General features: G+C 33.2%; 1 protein-coding gene across 1 annotated transcript; it reads left to right on the top strand.

The window, feature by feature from the left end:
• The first annotated feature begins 8,397 nt into the window (after positions 1-8,397).
• On the top strand, positions 8,398-18,206 carry LOC142972509 (troponin C, isoallergen Bla g 6.0101-like). The gene is made up of 6 exons (XM_076113710.1): positions 8,398-8,556; positions 8,695-8,722; positions 8,915-9,058; positions 10,264-10,383; positions 14,815-14,946; positions 17,991-18,206. The coding sequence occupies exons 1-6, from the start codon at positions 8,554-8,556 to the stop codon at positions 18,023-18,025; spliced, it is 462 nt and encodes a 153-aa protein (XP_075969825.1). The 5' UTR covers positions 8,398-8,553; the 3' UTR covers positions 18,026-18,206.
• Positions 18,207-19,184: the final 978 nt, after the last annotated feature.

Genomic DNA, 19,184 nt, shown 5'->3' with positions numbered 1-19,184 from the left:
CAAGCCAATGTGCTCATACATTGTATTGACGAACGACGTTTGTATGCAATGTAATGACAGATACTTTCATTTGCATGTGAGAAAGGTATTCTATAAAATCCTATAGATTTGAGTATTTGACGAATTAGTTACACTTTTCTCATCGGTTGTCCAGAAGCACGTTTCTGTTGAGAAGGAACTATCAAGCTTCGAGTGTTTGACATTTAAAACATATTGCAAAAATAGTTCCTTCAGCGCCCACTAGAGATGCTGAACAGTTTTTCATACACAATTTTTCCATTGCTAGTCGATTGTCCATAGTCGATAAAGGTAAAATCGCACTATTATTCACATAGCAGCAAAGAAATGAGACGTACCAAGAATAAAGATAGGAAAATTTACGTTAGTTATGTACTCCGGTACGTATTATGTACCGGACCATGCCACAAAAATGAAGATCGTTAACATTATGCAAAATATATTTTGTACCAAAAAATTTACTCTCGCCCACATCTGAATATTAACGAAGTCCGGCTGGAGTAAAATTTTATATTTCTGAATAAAATCGTGTGCCAGTTCCTCGGTGAAATTACTTCATCATTATATCAGTCATTGGAATTCTTGTAATATACCGACAACCAGATGATATCAACAAAATCTCTATGAAAAACTGTAGCTCGATTCTCTACTTCTATCGACTACCGACAACCATCATCATCGTCATCGAGAAATGATTGAAAATCTGATCAGCGCCTCTGACGGGTGTCGTTGGAAATATTTTGGCAGTACATTCTAAATGTCAAAATTTCGATACTTGACGGTACCAACTGTACAGAATCGCGCTACTGATAAGCGGTTTTAGCGTAATTCGCGAGAACTATTATAAGTATATATTTTCTTATACTTAATTGAAATCAATAGTACTATAAAAAATCGCAATAGATACTGACTTTGGTGATGGATTATTCATTGAAAATGAGTGTAAATATCAAGATTATCTGCAATTTTGTATCCTAGATTGATATCAACGGTAATTATATTAACACTAGCTGACCCGCGCAACATCGCTTGCGTCACATGAGAGAGAATGGGTCATAATTTTCCCCGTTTTTATTACATTTTTCGATGCTACTCTGCTCCTAAAAGTTGCAGCGTGATGTTATATAACCCCAAGCCTTCCTCGATACATGGTCTATTCAACACAAAAAGATTTTTTCAATTCGAACCAGTCGTTTCTCAGATTAGCGCGTTCTAACAAACAAAACAAACTCTTCAGCTTTATAATATTAGTATAGATGAACGTTTATTCAAAAAAACTACGATATACCTACATGAACCATCTTGTTTAAACAAAAAGGCAGCATAAATCGTAAACTCACGCCGTGTAGCGCAATTTTCTCTACAATTTCATCTTGTAGCTGTTATTAGGTGCTTGTGAATATGAGCACAACAAGACAGTTTGTTTATAAGTATGTAATTTAGAAGTGAAACTGCTTCTAGGAGTTTTATTTGAGCTCCAAAAAGTGTTATAGTCAAAAAAGGTTACAAGAAATGTTGTACTCGTAACAATACTTAAGTACGTGTAGTTTTTTGTCTAATAATCGTTTGTAAATCATCAGTTGCATAAGTAAATGCTATTATACAATATAATAACAATTTGATTACTTTTGACTTCAAACATATACTGATGCAATATTACTTTTCTAAAAAATATTAACAGGTCTTGCATTAATGCAAAGGCAATCTTCATTGCGCGTATCTAGCAAAAAACGCACATATAAAAAAACAACAACATATAAATAAGCGTGTGCACATAGAGCAATATTTTTACGTGTTACGTTTAATAATCAATGAGCTAATTATATTTTCACTAATTCTTGTATTTTATACATCTACTAGCTGATCCGCGCAACTTCGCTTGCGTCACATAAGAGAGAATGGGTCAAAATTTTCCCCGTTTTTTTTAACATTTTTTACTGGTACTCTGCTCCTATTGGTCGTAGCGTGATGATATATAGCCTAAAGCCTTCCTCGATAAATGGGCTATTTAACACTGAAATAATTTTTCTAATCGGACCAGTAGTTTCTGAGATTAGCGCGTTCAAACAAACAAACAAACAAACAAACTCTTTAGCTTTATAATATTAGTAATTAGTAATAGATGTAAGCTACGTGTTTCAGATCTAAACGGAGCTTTAATCTAAACAAATTTAGCATGTACTTTCGTAGCGCAATATTTGCAAAGTTCACAATATTTTGAGTTGTAAATGTAGTTTAAGAGGATTCTTCTTGCTCCTCGGGGATGTTGTCTATAAAACTTCAAAAGTTTTAAGAATTTTAGCTGTTCAAGAAAAATGTAGAAAAACTTTAACTTTATTTTTTTTCGACTTCCAGTTTGTGCTTATTTTGCTAAGAAAATGGGAATGAACTCACGCTTCATGAGCTCATGCTAGAATCTTTTCGAAATGATAATCATATTAAATAAATAAACATATTACTAACGCACATATTTAAACATAACATAACGCCTGTCATACCCGAAGGTGTAGGCAGAGATGTATGAAATGCACTCACGTCATTTGCAATCTCAGTCCCACGAGATCTCGTGATCAGCCAGTCGTATCATTATCACTTAGAGAATAGTAGCGCGATTCTCTACCACTGTCAACTATTTAGACAACCGCAGCTAGCTAACAAAAATGTTTGTAAAAATCTGATCCGCTCCTCTAGCGGGCGCAGTAAGAACAGTTTTTGCATTTTAAATGTCAAATCTTCCATGCTCGAAACTTACACCTGAAGAGAATTAAGGCACAGGCGTTTCTGTACCACTAGTTATCGACAAACGCCTAGAGATCGACAATTTTTGCATAAAATACCTGGCCTAAAATCCTAGCGGATGCCGTAAAAACTTAATAATAATATGTAGGTACACAATTTAAATGTCAAACTCTCGATACTCGATAGTATCGGTTGTAGAAAATAGCACTATGAAGGCAATAATATACATTTCATAATATTGGTACGAATTACAGAAAAAACGAAAGTAAAATGAAACCGTGTTATTGCAATGTTATGTAGATTGTACACATTCGTACATATGTACGTGTGTTGTGTTTTAATCCACTATAATCAGATTGGTGGCAATAAGCTAGCTGTGTACACGAGACCTAAGTAATGCTAATTAGACACAGAAATATTACTATTCGTGTACTAGAAAAAGTGCCGAAAATTTGGACTCACTATATTTAAATGTCAAACCACGTGTAGGGTTAGTACTATAACAATTTCAACGTTATCTTTCTATAGTACATGACTATGAATATATTTAATAAATCGAACAAACAAATGATATTGGAAACACTTATTTTTAGATTTTTTTTTTATGGCTCGTACGGCGAACACAAAATAGTATAAAAGTGAACCTGTACGTTGTACAATCTCATTTGAACAAATGATTATATTAATGAACCGTTTTTACGTAGATTTATTGTTATAAACGAAGCTATAAAAAGATTAATATATAAAATTCTCACAATTTATTTGATTGCATAAAGTATGACAGTAGTCAACAAGCAAGAACGAACACGCTATAAATAATCTTACGAATATATTTACGCTATTAATTGCGGAACACCTGTAGCAGTGATTAGGGTACGACTAGATGAAACATTAATTGGATGTGGCCGACCGCTGCGCCCGCGCATGCCAAGTCGCCCAGACGACGTGCTCGTGACGTCACAATACATCCCAACACTAGAAGGAAATACTTAAAGAAATACCTTTTCTAATTTATTGTTTTTTTTCTCTCTCTTTCTTTTCTTTATTTTAGTATTCCGTATAGTAGTTTTCTAAATATATTTAAATTAGAACAGCTTTAATTGCTATAAGACTGAGTGTTTAATCCGACATGTCGATTGTCATTGTATGATCGGATTTCTTGAAGAATTTTAAGTCTTTGAACTATTTTGTGTTGACATTGAAAAATATCTTAGGAATGTATATAAATTATAGAATGCTGTAATAAAAAAACTAGGTCGATCGGAAGAAGTATCCACAGATTATTGTTTTTTATCATAAACACTCCCCGCATGCTTTTTTGTTACACAAAACAGCGATAAGGCGGATATTGATAAAGTCTTTCAATTCTAGGAAGTTTTCCCGTATTATATTTTATCAAAATCAATTATCAGACATCTGATCTATAGTCATGAACAGACTGCTGGTAGAACAATATGACATACAACAAAATAATAAACCAGTAAAATATCGGCCACGTCAGGGATTAAAGCGAACACGCCACACGTTCAATGCTTTATAATCCCACCTTCACCTTACTCCACTTGGCGTATCGTAATGAGAACGTTATATCATTTAAATTGTACGACGACGATCGATTTATATTACTAAAGAATTAAGGATACACTAGAAAAACACATGATTATCAAAATATGCCTGGAGTACGCATGCTTATATTTATTTACAACACCAACCTACCTATCTAAATTTGTAGGTAAAATGCCACAAATTGTACCTTTGTACCTTACTAATTAAAGAAATAATACTGCTTTTTAATAACAAAAAAAATATTTGCCCTAAAATCTGTCTCGCCTTTTTCTTATACAACAATTGGTTAGTAAACACATAAAGATCTTGTAGCTAGCAAAGGGACGATGGTTATAAAGTTGAATCCTAGAATATAAGATTAAAAATTGAAAGAATTTCAAGATTTGACGTAATAAGTCCGCGCCTCTAATATGATAGAGACGTTCTTCTAACACTTCAAAACAAAAGGAGCTACTTATTATAGAGAAATCTCGTTATTTTCGTCATATTTTGTCACGGCCCGTCTCCATACAAAATGGCATGCTCAAGTTACAAGCGGAAAGGAAGCAACTTGAAACTTTGCTGGCAGTCAAATGTTACTATCGTTTGCATACAAACGTTTATTTGTGTAAAAGTGTGTCACTCCGGGTCACCATGAATCAATTTAATGGATTACGTAATTGTAGTATTTGAACAGAATAAACTATATTTAGACACGTTTAAAAGATGAAAGTTCGAAAGTGGGATGGTATGACGTTGCCAAGTTTTCGAATTATTACGTTTTTATTGTGATTTGAGAGAAATTATGATCGTCTGAAAACAATTTGTCATAATTCGAATGATAGAGGACTAATCAGTTTTTATTATTTACTAGCTGACCCGCGCAACTTCGCTTGCGTCACCTAAGAGAATGGGTCAACATTTTCCCCGTTTTTGTAACATTTTTCGTTGCTACTCCGCTCCTAATGATCAAAGCGTGATGTTATATATAGCCTATAGCCTTCCTCGATAAATGGGCTATCTAACACTGAAAGAATTTTTCAAATCGGACCAGTAGTTCCTGAGATTAGCGCGTTCAAACAAACAAACAAACAAACAATCAAACAAACAAACTATTCAGCTTTATTATATTAGTATAGATATTGTTACGGAATAATGTTACGCAATCTCAATAATTAAAAAAATGCGACTGCAAATCTATACTGAACGAAAACGAAATATTTCATTATATTTTCATTTAAACCAATTAAGCTATTATTAATATGACGAATATCCTGATATTATTCTTAAAGCCCAATAGCACTATGCACTACCCGGCAATCGAATTCGAGTCCTCGTGATTGGTAGTCGCATACATACGCCTAGACTACAGAGGCAATCGATAAAATGTATATCTTAATATCTATATTTAATATACCTCACAATTTTCATTGCGCTGTACTCTTCTTAACGGAAAAAGCGTGTTAAAAACTGTTCTCTAAATGAGGAAGTTCGAGCGCAAAGTTGCATCTTATAACTTTTCCTTGATATTAAAGTCCATAAATCGCGGTATTAAAGAGTGTTGCCAACTTGAATTTGTATTCGCTATACCGCAGTGCAGGTGCCGTGTAAATGAACAACGAAATTAAGTACGTCTGGTTAATTTCACAAAATCTTCAGCTACTTTGCTGTTATTGACAAAGTTTTGAGATCTTTGATACGTTTCTCGGGGATTTTTTGTTAAAAACTTGGTTTCAATAAAAATTAATTGCTTTTAAAAGCCATTTCAGTTTGAGACGTACAAGATTATTTACAACTAGCTGACCCGCGCAACTTCGCTTGCGTCACATAAGATAGAATGGGTCAGAATTTTCCATGTTTTTGTAACACTTTTTACTGTTACCTACTCTGCTCCTATTGGTCGTAGCGTGATGATATAAATTATGTTTTTTTTTTCACCAAAAATATTCTCAAAATTATTTATATCTCTTAGTATAACGAAGTCGCGCTAAGACACATCCGCCATTAAAACAGTTGCCATGGCAACGGAATTTTGTTAATTCAATGTCATTATAATATTGATTTTTCGCGACATCCTTGAATTTTCTGAATTTTCCCGGGAAATGCGTCATTTTCCCGGGGTAAAAAGTAGCCTATGTCCTTTCTCGGGTATCAAAATATCTCCATACCGAATTTCATGCAAATTGGTTCAGTAGTTTAGACGTGATTGAGTAGCAGACAGACAGACAGACAGAGTTACTTTCGCATTTATAATATTAGTATGGATATTAACTCATTAAATAAGGGAGACTTACAACAGTAAATCTTTTTTTTTTGTGGCATGGTTAGTGGTTAACCTAGTGACCAAGTTGTTGAAGCCGCCCGAAAGGCTTCGACATGGCGACTGTTGTCTTAACGACTACCTGCAGCCGGTGCCGACTTTTGACGTGCCCTCCGGATTTCAAATACCACTATGCGTTCAACCATCTCTGGCATGACCGCACCAAGGGTTGCTTTTTGTTTTCTCCAATTTTAGAATCACCAAATCTATACTGAAAAGTAAAACACGCATGTTGATCCAGCAGTACGAGAAATATAGCCCTTATATTTAGTTCAAAAACAAACATTTTATTCAAAAACAAGGTGTAAAGTTTGAAACAAATTATATTATTTGTCATTGTTTACAGTTTACATGTTCGTGAACAGCTGTTAAACGCTATTGGGTAAACGATTTACGACATAATAAACTCATTGGCAAGCGTTAGAGATATCTCCATTGAGTCAAATCGATAAATGGAATGGAGACATCACGATAGTTCAGGTGATGATTATTAGATATTAAACGAGTTATATGGGATTTTTTTGTTGATGTAGCACATTAATAGATACGAATTTTATAATTACTGTTAGTTTACTTATTAAATTGTTAAAACACTGTTTAAAATCGGTTATTATTGCTGAAAATATGAAATTTCAGATATTCGTTGCAGTATAAGTTCGAATTTCTGGTGGTGTTTTTGTTGTGTAATAAATTATGCTCAAAAAAATCATAGATTCAATTTAATATAGCGTTGGGGTTCATTGCTAAATATGATACAATTGTAACTTTAATATATTATTAAAAAGTACACGTGTAGCTAAAGATTTTTGTAACGCACTGTACGTGTCATATTGACGAAATGACAAAAAATCGGTACACTCAAAGCCAAATTAATTTGTACGCATGTATAGTTGGTTACACAAAAATTGTAGTGAATTCTGCCTCGTATCATTAGCTTTTCTCTACATTTGGCACCGTTGGGAGCAACAAAATATGTCACTGTCTCGGAGCAGGCGCACCTGCCACCCCTCCCGCTAACCTCGTTTAGATCACCGCTTTTATTTACACTGCTGAGTGTTGTTCCAGTACAATACATAATATTGATTTATTTATTACCTAATCCCCCATTTAAAATACCGAAAGGAACCAAAGTTTAATCTAAATTTATTTTAGAGCTCATATTTTAGTTGGCTGATATTAATAGTGACTTTCATCACTCCAATTTATGTTTAATGTAAATTATGTCTCTTGGAGATGTAGAGTGAATGAAATATTTTGATGTAGACCGTCAGAGATTTTGTCAAAGTATTTTGATTAGTGGTTCGTGAAATTAGTTTAGTATAAGCGGCTGAATTCAATTGGTAAAAGCTTATTAAAATTATTACAAAATATCGAGTAGACAATAAGTGTAAATCATTATTATTCGTAGATAATTTAATTAAAATGCAGTCAATATCATGTATAATCGACTGTACATGCCAGAGCAAGCCAAATATAGGAGTAGATATGTTTTATAGCACTTTTTGTTACTATTGTTTCAAATATTCTTGAAATGGCGTGGCAAAGTTCCAAATTAGGGCGATATTTTAATTAATGAGTAATTAATATCACGACGGAATCGATCCAGTGATATAGTGAAATACGCATTTGGCATTGCACATGCACATCCGTGCAGTGGACATCCGGCAAGTGTTCTAATGTACGATGACCTTAACGACAACGGTTAAAAGCATTTTGCGAAGCCAAAACTGAGTGACTCGTGTGCCGAGGTATGAAGTAGAGAAGCAAGGCACCAACCGAATCAACCTGGGTGATATTTGCGCGCGCCTCCGGCTAGTCGCTCAGTCCATTCAGATAAAAGGGCTCGTGTTCCTCTTGTTGTGGTTCACTCTAGCATATACCATCGTGCAATTCCTATAAACACACGAGCCCGTCGCGTGTAACTGTGAAAAATGGTGAGCGCGTTTTTTCATGTGAATGTGTTAGTGAAGTGATATTAAGTGGTTTTTTTTTTCATTTTTTTTTCGACGAATATGTTATGGATGTTTTACTGGATATTTTTGTTAATACCTGATTTTTGTTGGTGTTCACAGGAGGAACTTGATAAAGACCAGATCGCCAGTGAGTACAATTCTTTTTCCTATTTCTTTTTGAGTATTTTTTAATTATTCTAGTAATATTCTATTGTTTTATTTAATTATTTACTAAAAAAATTTTTTTGGATCTAAAGTTTAAGTTCTAAATTTAAAATATTTCTGCCGCTGGCCAGTATTCAAAGACTTCTTTTATTAAATTGGAGTTCCACATTTCCAGTCTTGAAGAAGGCCTTCGAGGCTTTCGACCAGGAGAAGAAGGGATGCATCGGCACCGTGATGGTCGGCACCATCCTTGGCATGTTGGGTCACCAGGTCGGCGACGACACACTCAAAGAGATCATCGATGAGGTTGATGTTGACGGTCAGTAGCTATCCTTACTTGTTTAATTAAAAATAATTTAAAATTTTGCTGCTGAGAAAAAGTGACCTACTTTAGAAATGAGGTCAATCAAAATTATACTTTTTAATCATTCCAAAAAGTTAATATGCAACACAACACTACTTTTAAAATTTATATGAATTTAGAATCTACTCCGAATCCTTTTTTATTACACGTTACTCGTGACATGTAACACCACGTGGGAAGTGTGTGGGATGAGACATTACAGAACATTACCCACGACTTTTATATTTGATAATTCAAATTGCTTAATTCTTTATCTACCGTTAGCCGATACTAATTCTAGTTTATTTTTAACACGATTTATAAAACGTAGTAAAGTTTATTTTGCGAAGAAAATTTGAACTAGATTGGAACAGTTAAAATTATTAGGAACGCTCCCCGTGTTTCAGATGCCAATTTATACGAACGTTGGCTCACTAAATTACCTAAACATCTTAATTCAACGATCAATAAATTGTTTCTTTTTAAACACATTAGCTTTCCATTTGCGTTCCATTATGGGACAGTTAAGAAGTGGAATGTCAATCTATTGTTTCTTAACTCTTTTGTTTTGTCTCACTGATGCGGAATTCAAGAATATAAATTCAATGTTTTACGAGTTCGTTAGTTATTTCGTGGTCTATTTGGGATCAAGTTTTCACGATATGTTTTTCCAAAATGTTAGTAGAGATGTTTTCATACGTTTTTTACCGTAGTTACTGTTAAAAGTTTTGATTTTCCTTCTTTATATTTCAAGAGATGTCCTCCATTTGTTTGGCCGAAGTTTGGCGCTTACGGAACAAAAATGGGCAACTTAAACAAAACTCGTTACGTGTATTTGGATGATTTATTGGAATTTGCTGGAATCGTTGTTACTTCAGCCGGCTTACATCTGTTTGACGACATTGTTTGAGGATTGTCGCTTTGTTTGAGAAGTGTCGTTAAAATACAAACGAATTTCGTTCGTTCAAAATGTACGTCATTATTTTGAATTACTATGCGTAAAAATCAAATCGACATAGTAGTTCTAAAGTTAACAAAGAACGTAAATACTGGAGAATAGTACATTAATAAAGAAGACAAACAAAAATATAGTATTCTAAAGCAGTTTTCTAAAGGATATTAAGAGTCATATAGACAATGTTTTTCTCAAAATGCTATTGATGTACATACTTTGTTTGCAGGCTCCGGCGAGCTGGAGTTCGAAGAATTCGTCACCCTGGCTTCCAGGTTCATGGTTGAGGAAGATGCTGAAGCCATGCAGCAAGAACTTAAAGAGGCATTCCGGTTGTACGACAAAGAAGGTAACAACTCAACAACAAAATGCTGGCACTCCATTACTTTAGGCCCTTTTGGAACTGGGCGTATTTAGAGCGTATACTTCTTTGCAATAACGATTGTTTAGTACTGCATTATACACACAAAGAATCGCTGTAAAGACGCTTAGTTTCAACTCACTATTTTCATATGAAAGTAAACATTGAGCATATACTCATTATTATTTATTCCTCGTTCTAGAATATACAATTCAATTAGTAGAAAGCAAAGCTAATACTACATTATAAAGCTTACGCATGTCTATAGTGGCCTAAGTACTAAAGGCATTATCATATTAAGTTGGTTTATTTCTCTTACTGGTTTTGAACTTTGATTTTCGATGCTGAAATTCTCCTGTCAAAGCTTTGAACGTCCAACATCTAGGTTTTTACCGCAGGACAGTGGGTTTCCAGAACCGGTCGAGTTTTTCCCGATGTTTTTCTTTTGCCGGTAAACTGAACGTATCTTGAAAAAACAAGCAAAAAATCACTTTTCATCAAAAGCGAAATAGAAATAGAGAGGTTTGGGATCGAAATGTTGGTTCGAAAAGCTTAAGACATGTTTCATTTTATAATACAAGAGCATAAACAATATTTGTTTATATATTTCGTTGCTTAAATTCTGTGACCAATGTTAATTAATACAAGTATTTACAAACAGCAACAAATAACTCTGTTAAATAGGATCAAAGAGACATTTTCAGTAAAAGTATTCAATGAACTGAGACAGAATTTAGTGAGCAATTTCTTTTAGGATTTAACATCGTTATGAAGATTAGACTTTCAGACGTTCAGTCATATTTAAACACTAGCTCTTGCCCGCGACTTCGCCTGCGTCTACTATAATCATATGGCTTACTACCCGCAAAATTCCCCTACGGGATTACCGAGAAAATGAAATCACTGCATCCGTTCGAGAGTTATGATGCCACAGACAGACACACAGACAGACACGTCAAACTTATAACACCCCTCTTTTTACATCGGGGGTTAAAAACTATAGAATGTGGTTTTTAAGGTACAATGTTTAAACACAATCAGTTCAATGTTTTGGGCATAAAGAATAGACAAACAGACAAAGGTTCGCATTTATAATGTTAGTAAAGATTAAGCTGTAGTACAGTTTGCAAATAGTAGAATCTTGTTGTAGCAATTTCATTAGTGTAAGTCGGGAATGGAAGTACATTCTCGGTGAATGCGTTACAGTTCTCATTTACCCAACACCTTATGTGCTCGCTTGTTTCTTGTTAATCAGATAATGGTTTGTTTTGTTTATAAAAGAAGTAATTAAATTAGCGCTGTACTGATTAACTTAATAAAAATAAATGTATTTGTAGTAATAAACTGTTTATTCAATCCATTAGCAGCATAAAAATAATGAATATCTTAATTGACTTTTGCTTTACACCGGAAAAGCTTTCAGTAAAAAAATCATTTGTATGTAGTCAATAAAGTAATATTAACTCGGTACACTTAGTGCACTAATGATTATTTTTACAATTCTGTAGCGCGATTCTCTACCACTACCGACTTTTGCTACCTGGCTAGCTATCGATAAATTTTGTATTAAAATCTGATCAGCGCCTCTAGCGGGCACCTTAGGAACAATTTTGCAGTACATTTTAATTGTCAAAATCTCGACACTCGATAGTACTGACAGCAGAAAATCTCGCCACTGTATTTGGTTATTGGCAAGAAATTTTGCTATAAAAATGATGTTATATGATTTCAAAACCAAGGTAGACACGTGGATTGATTGAGCCAGTGGCCTGACCTCCCGACATGACGCAAGCTCGCCAGACAAGAAGTTACCTTTGTCTACCAATTATGTATACTATTTTAAATGTTGGCAATGTACTTCATAATAATATGTACAATTTGGCAATGTTAGATTTTCTTATCTGGTATAATACAATAAATCGTTGCGTTGACAGTCTAATGGGTGTCGGATCAATCAGAATTAATTTATCGTCTATCAATAGTGATGAAACACGTGTAGATTATAAATATGGCTAAGAGAATTGAGTCGAATATGTTACCGGCTGCTCTTGAAACTTTCGATAATGTTTACATGTCAAGTATCTATATCTATATGACATCAAAAAACTGATTTTATTGAAAATTATCATGATACGTAATAACATACATATGTATAATATGTACATAATTTGACTCCTGTTATACCAGATGGTGTAGGCAGAGGTATATAAAATACACACGCGTTTTGCGATTAATAATTATAATGTAAGTCTCGTGTTATAGGGAGCGAGAGTATTGTACATACATATATTATTATGTGTATTTCAAAAATAATTATATTGATTTCTAAAGATAATAAATCGAAATCCTGAGACATGCGGTTAGAATTTTAGATTAGAGACCGGTAGACTTTTGTTAAATTTGACTAATGTATGCTCAGATTTTATATTTTAAACCGGGCCTATAAATATTCGGAATAGTAAAAAAGACTTTCCTTTCATTCCACGTCAGTGAACAAAGAGCTGCCAAATTTTTGAAGTCATAAATCTTACTTGCGATTACCAGGAAGGGTTTGCTTTATTTACAAATTCCTTTTATGAGCTACTGAGAACGTCTTCAAATTGCTTCCACGTGGATAAGAAAAGCTCAATTATTTATTATTTTTTCGTTAAATATTTATATACAACAATATTTATTGCTTGACTGACTTTTACCATAAGTAATTATAATCATTGAATGACATGCCTATAGTTAAATAGATTATTTCTAATATTAATCAGAAGTATTGTCACGTGCCCGGTGTAAAGCTAAAGGTTCGCCGCCTTTTACATGGGATTAACGTTTAAAATGCCAAAACGCGGTTGTATTAATCGTATATATACACATTTGCCTAGATCTTACAGTATAACAGGCGTCATATTATATTACTAGCTGACACGCGCAACTTCGTTTGCGTCACATAAGAGAGAATGAGTCAAAATTTTCCCCGTTTTTGTAACATTTTTTACCGGTACTCTGCTCCTATTGGTCGTAGCGTGATGATATATAGTCCATAACCTTCCTCGATAAATGGGCTATCTAACACTGAAAGAATTTTTAAAATCGGACCAGTAGTTCCTGAGATTAGCGCGTTCAAACAAACAAACAAACAAACAAACTCTTCAGCTTTATTATATTAGTATAGATAAATTATATACTTTTTATACTTAATGTTGTCAGTAACAATGTATTAGGGCCAATTTTGCTGGGTCATGGGCTCGATGACATTACCTTTTGCGGGGCTTGCGAGTAAATCTTTTCCGTCGGGCGACCGACCGTGTAATAGATCTGTATTGAAAAGTACTTTTTTAAGATAAATTTCCACCCTGTATCGTCAATAAGAATGTCCGTTTTTTATTTACGAACTTTATTATTAGGAACAAATCATTTACTATTTTTTTATCGTAAATTAGGGCTAACTAATGACTTTTAATCTGAGTCACTATTGTTTTATTAGTATCTTTAGGAATAACCTTCCTTGCAAGTAGAAAGTAAAACCGCTATTTGTAGCTTCCTACCCGTTATGAAGCCCTTAATCGCATTTGTTTAGAAACATCAAACTCACAAAAAAAGTGAATGTAGAAACAACTCAGATAATATCTAAACCATAAAATTTTCACGCACAAACCATTTCGACATCATGTAAATAAATAATTAATTGGCACCGAAAATCTATTCGCTTACAAAATATCTCTACCTATCATATAAAATTCAAGTGAGGTTGGATCCACGCGGCTGTAAACCTTCAGAGATACGTTATAAATATGAAATTAATACAGGCAAGGAGTTTTACTTCACAGCCCTATAAATTAATTTTAGACAACCTTATTATTATTGTAACAAGGTTCAAAATTACCAAAATTTTATATTATGTACTGTACTAATATTGTTACTATTTACCTTTTTGACCGTCAAAGAAACAAATTGAGTTTTGAAAGCATTTAGTCCACAAATGTCCCTATAGGTTAGGGTCAGATGTTGGAACGTGTCTGGGCATTACCTGCGTCCTTATATGAATTTATTATGTAGTATTAGCTATCTGACCGTATTCTGAACATGTATTTTCATTCAATTTACTATTTTTTCTTAATTTTTACAAGGTCTAGCAACTCTAAGCAAATATTGAGAAGTATTTCTGTTGCTACAATACACGTCAAAATTTAGAATAACGAATACAACACTATACTATACTTTTTAATATCTACCAGATGACTTATTGTGTGGAATTTGACAGTCTTTATTTAGTAGATAGATTGTCCTATCTAACACTAATTTAACTGTGAAACAGATCCCGAGAGTTGCATAAAGCCATAAGAAGTTGTTAGATAAATAAATGGAGGAAGTCTTAATTTCGTAAAAACTATAAGCAACTTGTACTTAAGGTTGATTATTTTATTCCAGGTAACGGTTACATCACAACAGCCGTGTTAAGAGAGATCCTGAGAGAGTTGGACGACAAGATCAGCGCCGAGGAACTCGACATGATGATTGAGGAAATTGACTCCGACGGCTCAGGAACTGTTGACTTCGATGGTATGTACCCAATTAAATATTTTAGAACAATCTTTCATAATTTACGTCTAAAACATTAATAGAATCTTTTAAGTGATTAATGTTTCATAGTTTTTTATCTTTCTTGAGTTCGATTATTTGCTAATTTCACTATTTAGTTAGAATTTCAGTTATTATTTTAACGGTTTTCATGTGTAAGTATTTTATGTCATTCCGCAAGTTTCTATTTAATTCAAACGGATCTAGATATCTTTTGAGAGCTTTTATTTATGTAGAGTGCTACTCCCAAAATATATGCGAAAAGATAAGGTTTCTAGTATCATTCGTGTTGAACTAATATACATATTTTTTTAATTTCATATATCAAATATTGTTATTTAGTTAATCTATTATCTATTGTTATTAAAACAATAGTGATGAATCATTGAACAAAAAATCATTTCGACAGTTTGGTAGTTTAGTTGTATTTATTGTTTAAATCCGATGAAATATATTTATCTCTTAATTTCTATTAACATTCCCGAATTTAAATAACTCTAGTTTTTAACAGAGTTCAGTGAATTGACACTTTGATAGATGATGTTTATTTTATTTTATTAATGTGATAGACGCGTGTGGACACATAAATTTGTATACGCAGTCACATTTTGAAAACGTACATCAATATAAACTAATGTGCTTGACTCAGAAGCAGAGGAATTTTTGAAAACTACTTAAAGATGTAATCAGTTGAAAACTCTATCAATAAAATTAGTTTAGATTATTACCTACGATAGCGAGATAGAACAAAATAACTTTAGAAATCATAATTTTAGTATGAATACCGACATAAAATAAAAGCTTTGATATTACTCGGTTTAAAAAATAATCGGTTATTAGAAACACATAACTATTACATTTAATTATATTAATGCATCCAAATTCACTAATAAACAGATATAAAACTATTTACGCGTCTCCAAAGAAATAATTTATCAGCAAAACAGTTTTCCTAATCGTTTTATGAGTAAACATCCGTTTTAAACGTGACAGTGTCAATTTATGTTCGCCTCTGAACATTCAATAAATATAAAGCGAAATTAATTTTAATAGAACCGTTAGTTCTAAACCTAGTGGTAATTGGAGAATTTAGTTTAAATTAGACATGATTCGTATTTTAGAAAAATATATGAATATAATAATAATTTCTTTCATAATTTTAATATGAAAAAATTTAGGCATCGATTTCATAACTTTTGAATAAGTATTAAAAGTGATTTTCGTACATTCCCTGTCACTTTATCTATAGGATAGCTTTGCCGACACTTATTCGTGATCCGTAAAATGGCGTTAAAATCCCAATAAACCACTAGAGTACCTACTTACAATAGTTATTTCCAACCATATGTTCAGTTGTGATCCCGGTCATACTGTACGTAGCTGCGACATGTCAGCATTACAGCTAATGCTATTATCGTTCAATGACAACAAACTAAATAAATCATAAACATTCACAAATGTTGCTGCTCATCACTTGTCTCACTAACTTTTGTCCCCGACTTCGTTCACGAGAAGAGATTTCAAACGATCTTACTTCTCGGAATAAAAAATGTTTAGAAAATCCTGATATTTTTCAGAAATTTATTTGCATCGTGTAGTGTATTATGATACTAATGACAGTTATAGAGTTCCCAGGATTCGATTTTCGTAATACACAAATATTGGAGCATAAATTATAGTTTTTTGTCGGGAGATTCTTGTTTGTATATTTCCCTAATTGACTTCCGCGTTGCGATCTAATATATTTTATCGCAGGAATAAACTACAATTGTTCTTAATGCGGAAGTATTTTCTATATACAAACATTAGCTACGACATTTATTATTAGATGCGTCTTAGAAACAGCTATACTTGAACTCATTAAATGAAAGTAACTGTAGTACTAAAATAAACGAGTAGTGCATGCTAGCGACAGATACTCAGCCAATCCTATAAATAGTGTGCTATTACTGTTCATGTTACAAACTTGTTGGTTTGTAAATAAATTCATTAATTCTTGTTAATTTGCTGGCGAAATTAAACATGGCAATAAGCTTAGATTTAAGGAGATACGACGTTCGTGTCGAATTATCAACGTGGGTTTATATTTGAGGAAATTGTAGCTATAACAGTTTGTTCTTATTAAGGAGATAATATGATTAGTTTTTCCTGGTCCTTATTTCTATGTTTAGTAAAGAAGTCAATGCAATTGATTTAAACTCCTGTGTTGTTATTTTCCACCGTTATTTGACCAGCACGGTAGATCTAAAACAAAATCCCTCTCTCTTTTCAAGAGTAGACTTTGAAGGGCACAGATATAATAGCAAGCGATATTTCATAAATTCAAGTAGTAAATTTTTACAAAAACAATAAAAAATATATCGATACTCAACATTTAGATCCAAATACAGCTGAGCGAATAACCTCCAAACTTCCTACGAAAACGTAGGATATATTCTTACATGTGAGCACCCCTTCTTTCTATATCTCTCCTTTAAATGTTTGTACTAAATACATAGTATGAAAGCACACTCATTCAGGTCACAGGCCACCGTTTAACTTTGATAACCTGTATAAAGCAACTGGAACTACTGCACCGCGGTAACTAACTTTCGATGTTATCGTATTGCCCTCGTATTGAACGTTTGGCTTCTGCATTTACCAGTTAAACACAGTAATTTTAAGTAATACATTGCCGGGACGTCTGATTTCCGATCAAACAACAGTTTTATCATAAACACGAAAGTTACTTCGTCTGCAACCTTTGAGGCAAGAGTGCTGAACCGATTTCGTTGATAGTTATAGGTAGATAGGTTAACAAAGTGATGAAATAAATCCAGAGGAAATTCTACGCGAATATTTTGGAACGAAAACCCACGTACGTGCAGCTGCAGGCATAAACTCCTTTCCAGTTATAAAAGTATCGATAAAACTTGAATCCCAAAAAGACGATAGCTTATAATCACATCCGTAGACCTTTCTAAGGACTGTTTGCCGTAATATCTTTGTAAAATGTGTACTAAATGTTATATTTTCTTTGTCTACAGAATTCATGGAAGTCATGACTGGCGGCGATGACTAAGCGACTGACTACCACCTAAGGGTTTGCTCATCCAAAAGAAAAACATATCTTCAAGGAATTTGACATGAATCAGGAACCATTTTGACATGTCACCGGTGCTAATTACATTTACTCTGTGAACCTACAACATCTCCATTCAAACTATTTTCTAAGATAATAATAAATACTTTTTGTTATAAAACTCCTCGTCATTCTACCTATGTTTATGTCCTTGTGTTTTTAATATAAGATTGTTATGTTTCATTGTATATTTATTGAGCAACTTTGAAGCTGAAAGTTTCGGAAAGTAATCGAAATGACACGAAGCTTTGAATTTTAAAATACTTATGATATTAAGGACATGGTTAAAATTCTGTTTAAAAATTTCGTAATGCGATTAAAAACAATACAGTTTCATGACCGATAGAAAACTATGAACATTTTATGTGACAATGAATAAATTTAAAACACGAACAAATAGCAAAGATTGTGAAACGTTATATACGTCTGAATACAACTTTGACACACAAATCTATTTATACAAGAAAAAAAACAAAGACATCAAGTCTATACAAAATCTTTGTAAATGAGTGTTAAAAAAACTAATCTACGAATTTTGTCAGCGCCTCAGCCGAGGAATACATAATTAATTCGGTAGGTATCGTTTAAAAAAAGTCTTCGTTGCCAACTTATCTTTTATCTGAATACCCGGGACGCCCTAGAAAACGGTTTATATTAGAATTGACGAAACGTTGATAGTTAGTTCCTATTTAATTGTGAGTTTTCCACCTGTCACGTCATTTAAAACTGAGAGATATCACAATACTGTTGGGTGGTCTTACGCTACAAGTAGGCCAGTTTGAGTTGATTGTTATCAATGAATAACTGAACGGCATATAATATAAAAGTATAGTAATTAACGATGTAAATATACTACATTAGTAAAGCTATTTATTATAAAACACGACGTCCTCATAGTATTTTAGTGACGGAAACTGTAAACGTTTCATTACGCACTGTCGACAGTCGGCGGAAAATTCGACGATCGTACTAACATTATAAATGCGAAAATTTGTGAGCATGGATAGATGTATCTTTGTTATTCTTCCACGCAAAAACTACTGAATAGATTAAAATGAAATTTTGTACACAGGTAGTTAATAACCTTAATAATAATATG

Source organism: Anticarsia gemmatalis, chromosome 4, assembly GCF_050436995.1.
Source record: "Anticarsia gemmatalis isolate Benzon Research Colony breed Stoneville strain chromosome 4, ilAntGemm2 primary, whole genome shotgun sequence".
Classification (NCBI taxonomy): domain Eukaryota; kingdom Metazoa; phylum Arthropoda; class Insecta; order Lepidoptera; family Erebidae; genus Anticarsia; species Anticarsia gemmatalis.
This window is presented reverse-complemented; position numbering and strand designations above follow the sequence as displayed.

Coding starts and splice junctions, on each gene's coding strand:
- LOC142972509 (XM_076113710.1), top strand. Junction 9,059..10,263: donor CGATGAGGTTGATGTTGACG/GTCAGTAGCTAT, acceptor CTTTGTTTGCAG/GCTCCGGCGAGCTGGAGTTC. Junction 10,384..14,814: donor CCGGTTGTACGACAAAGAAG/GTAACAACTCAA, acceptor ATTTTATTCCAG/GTAACGGTTACATCACAACA.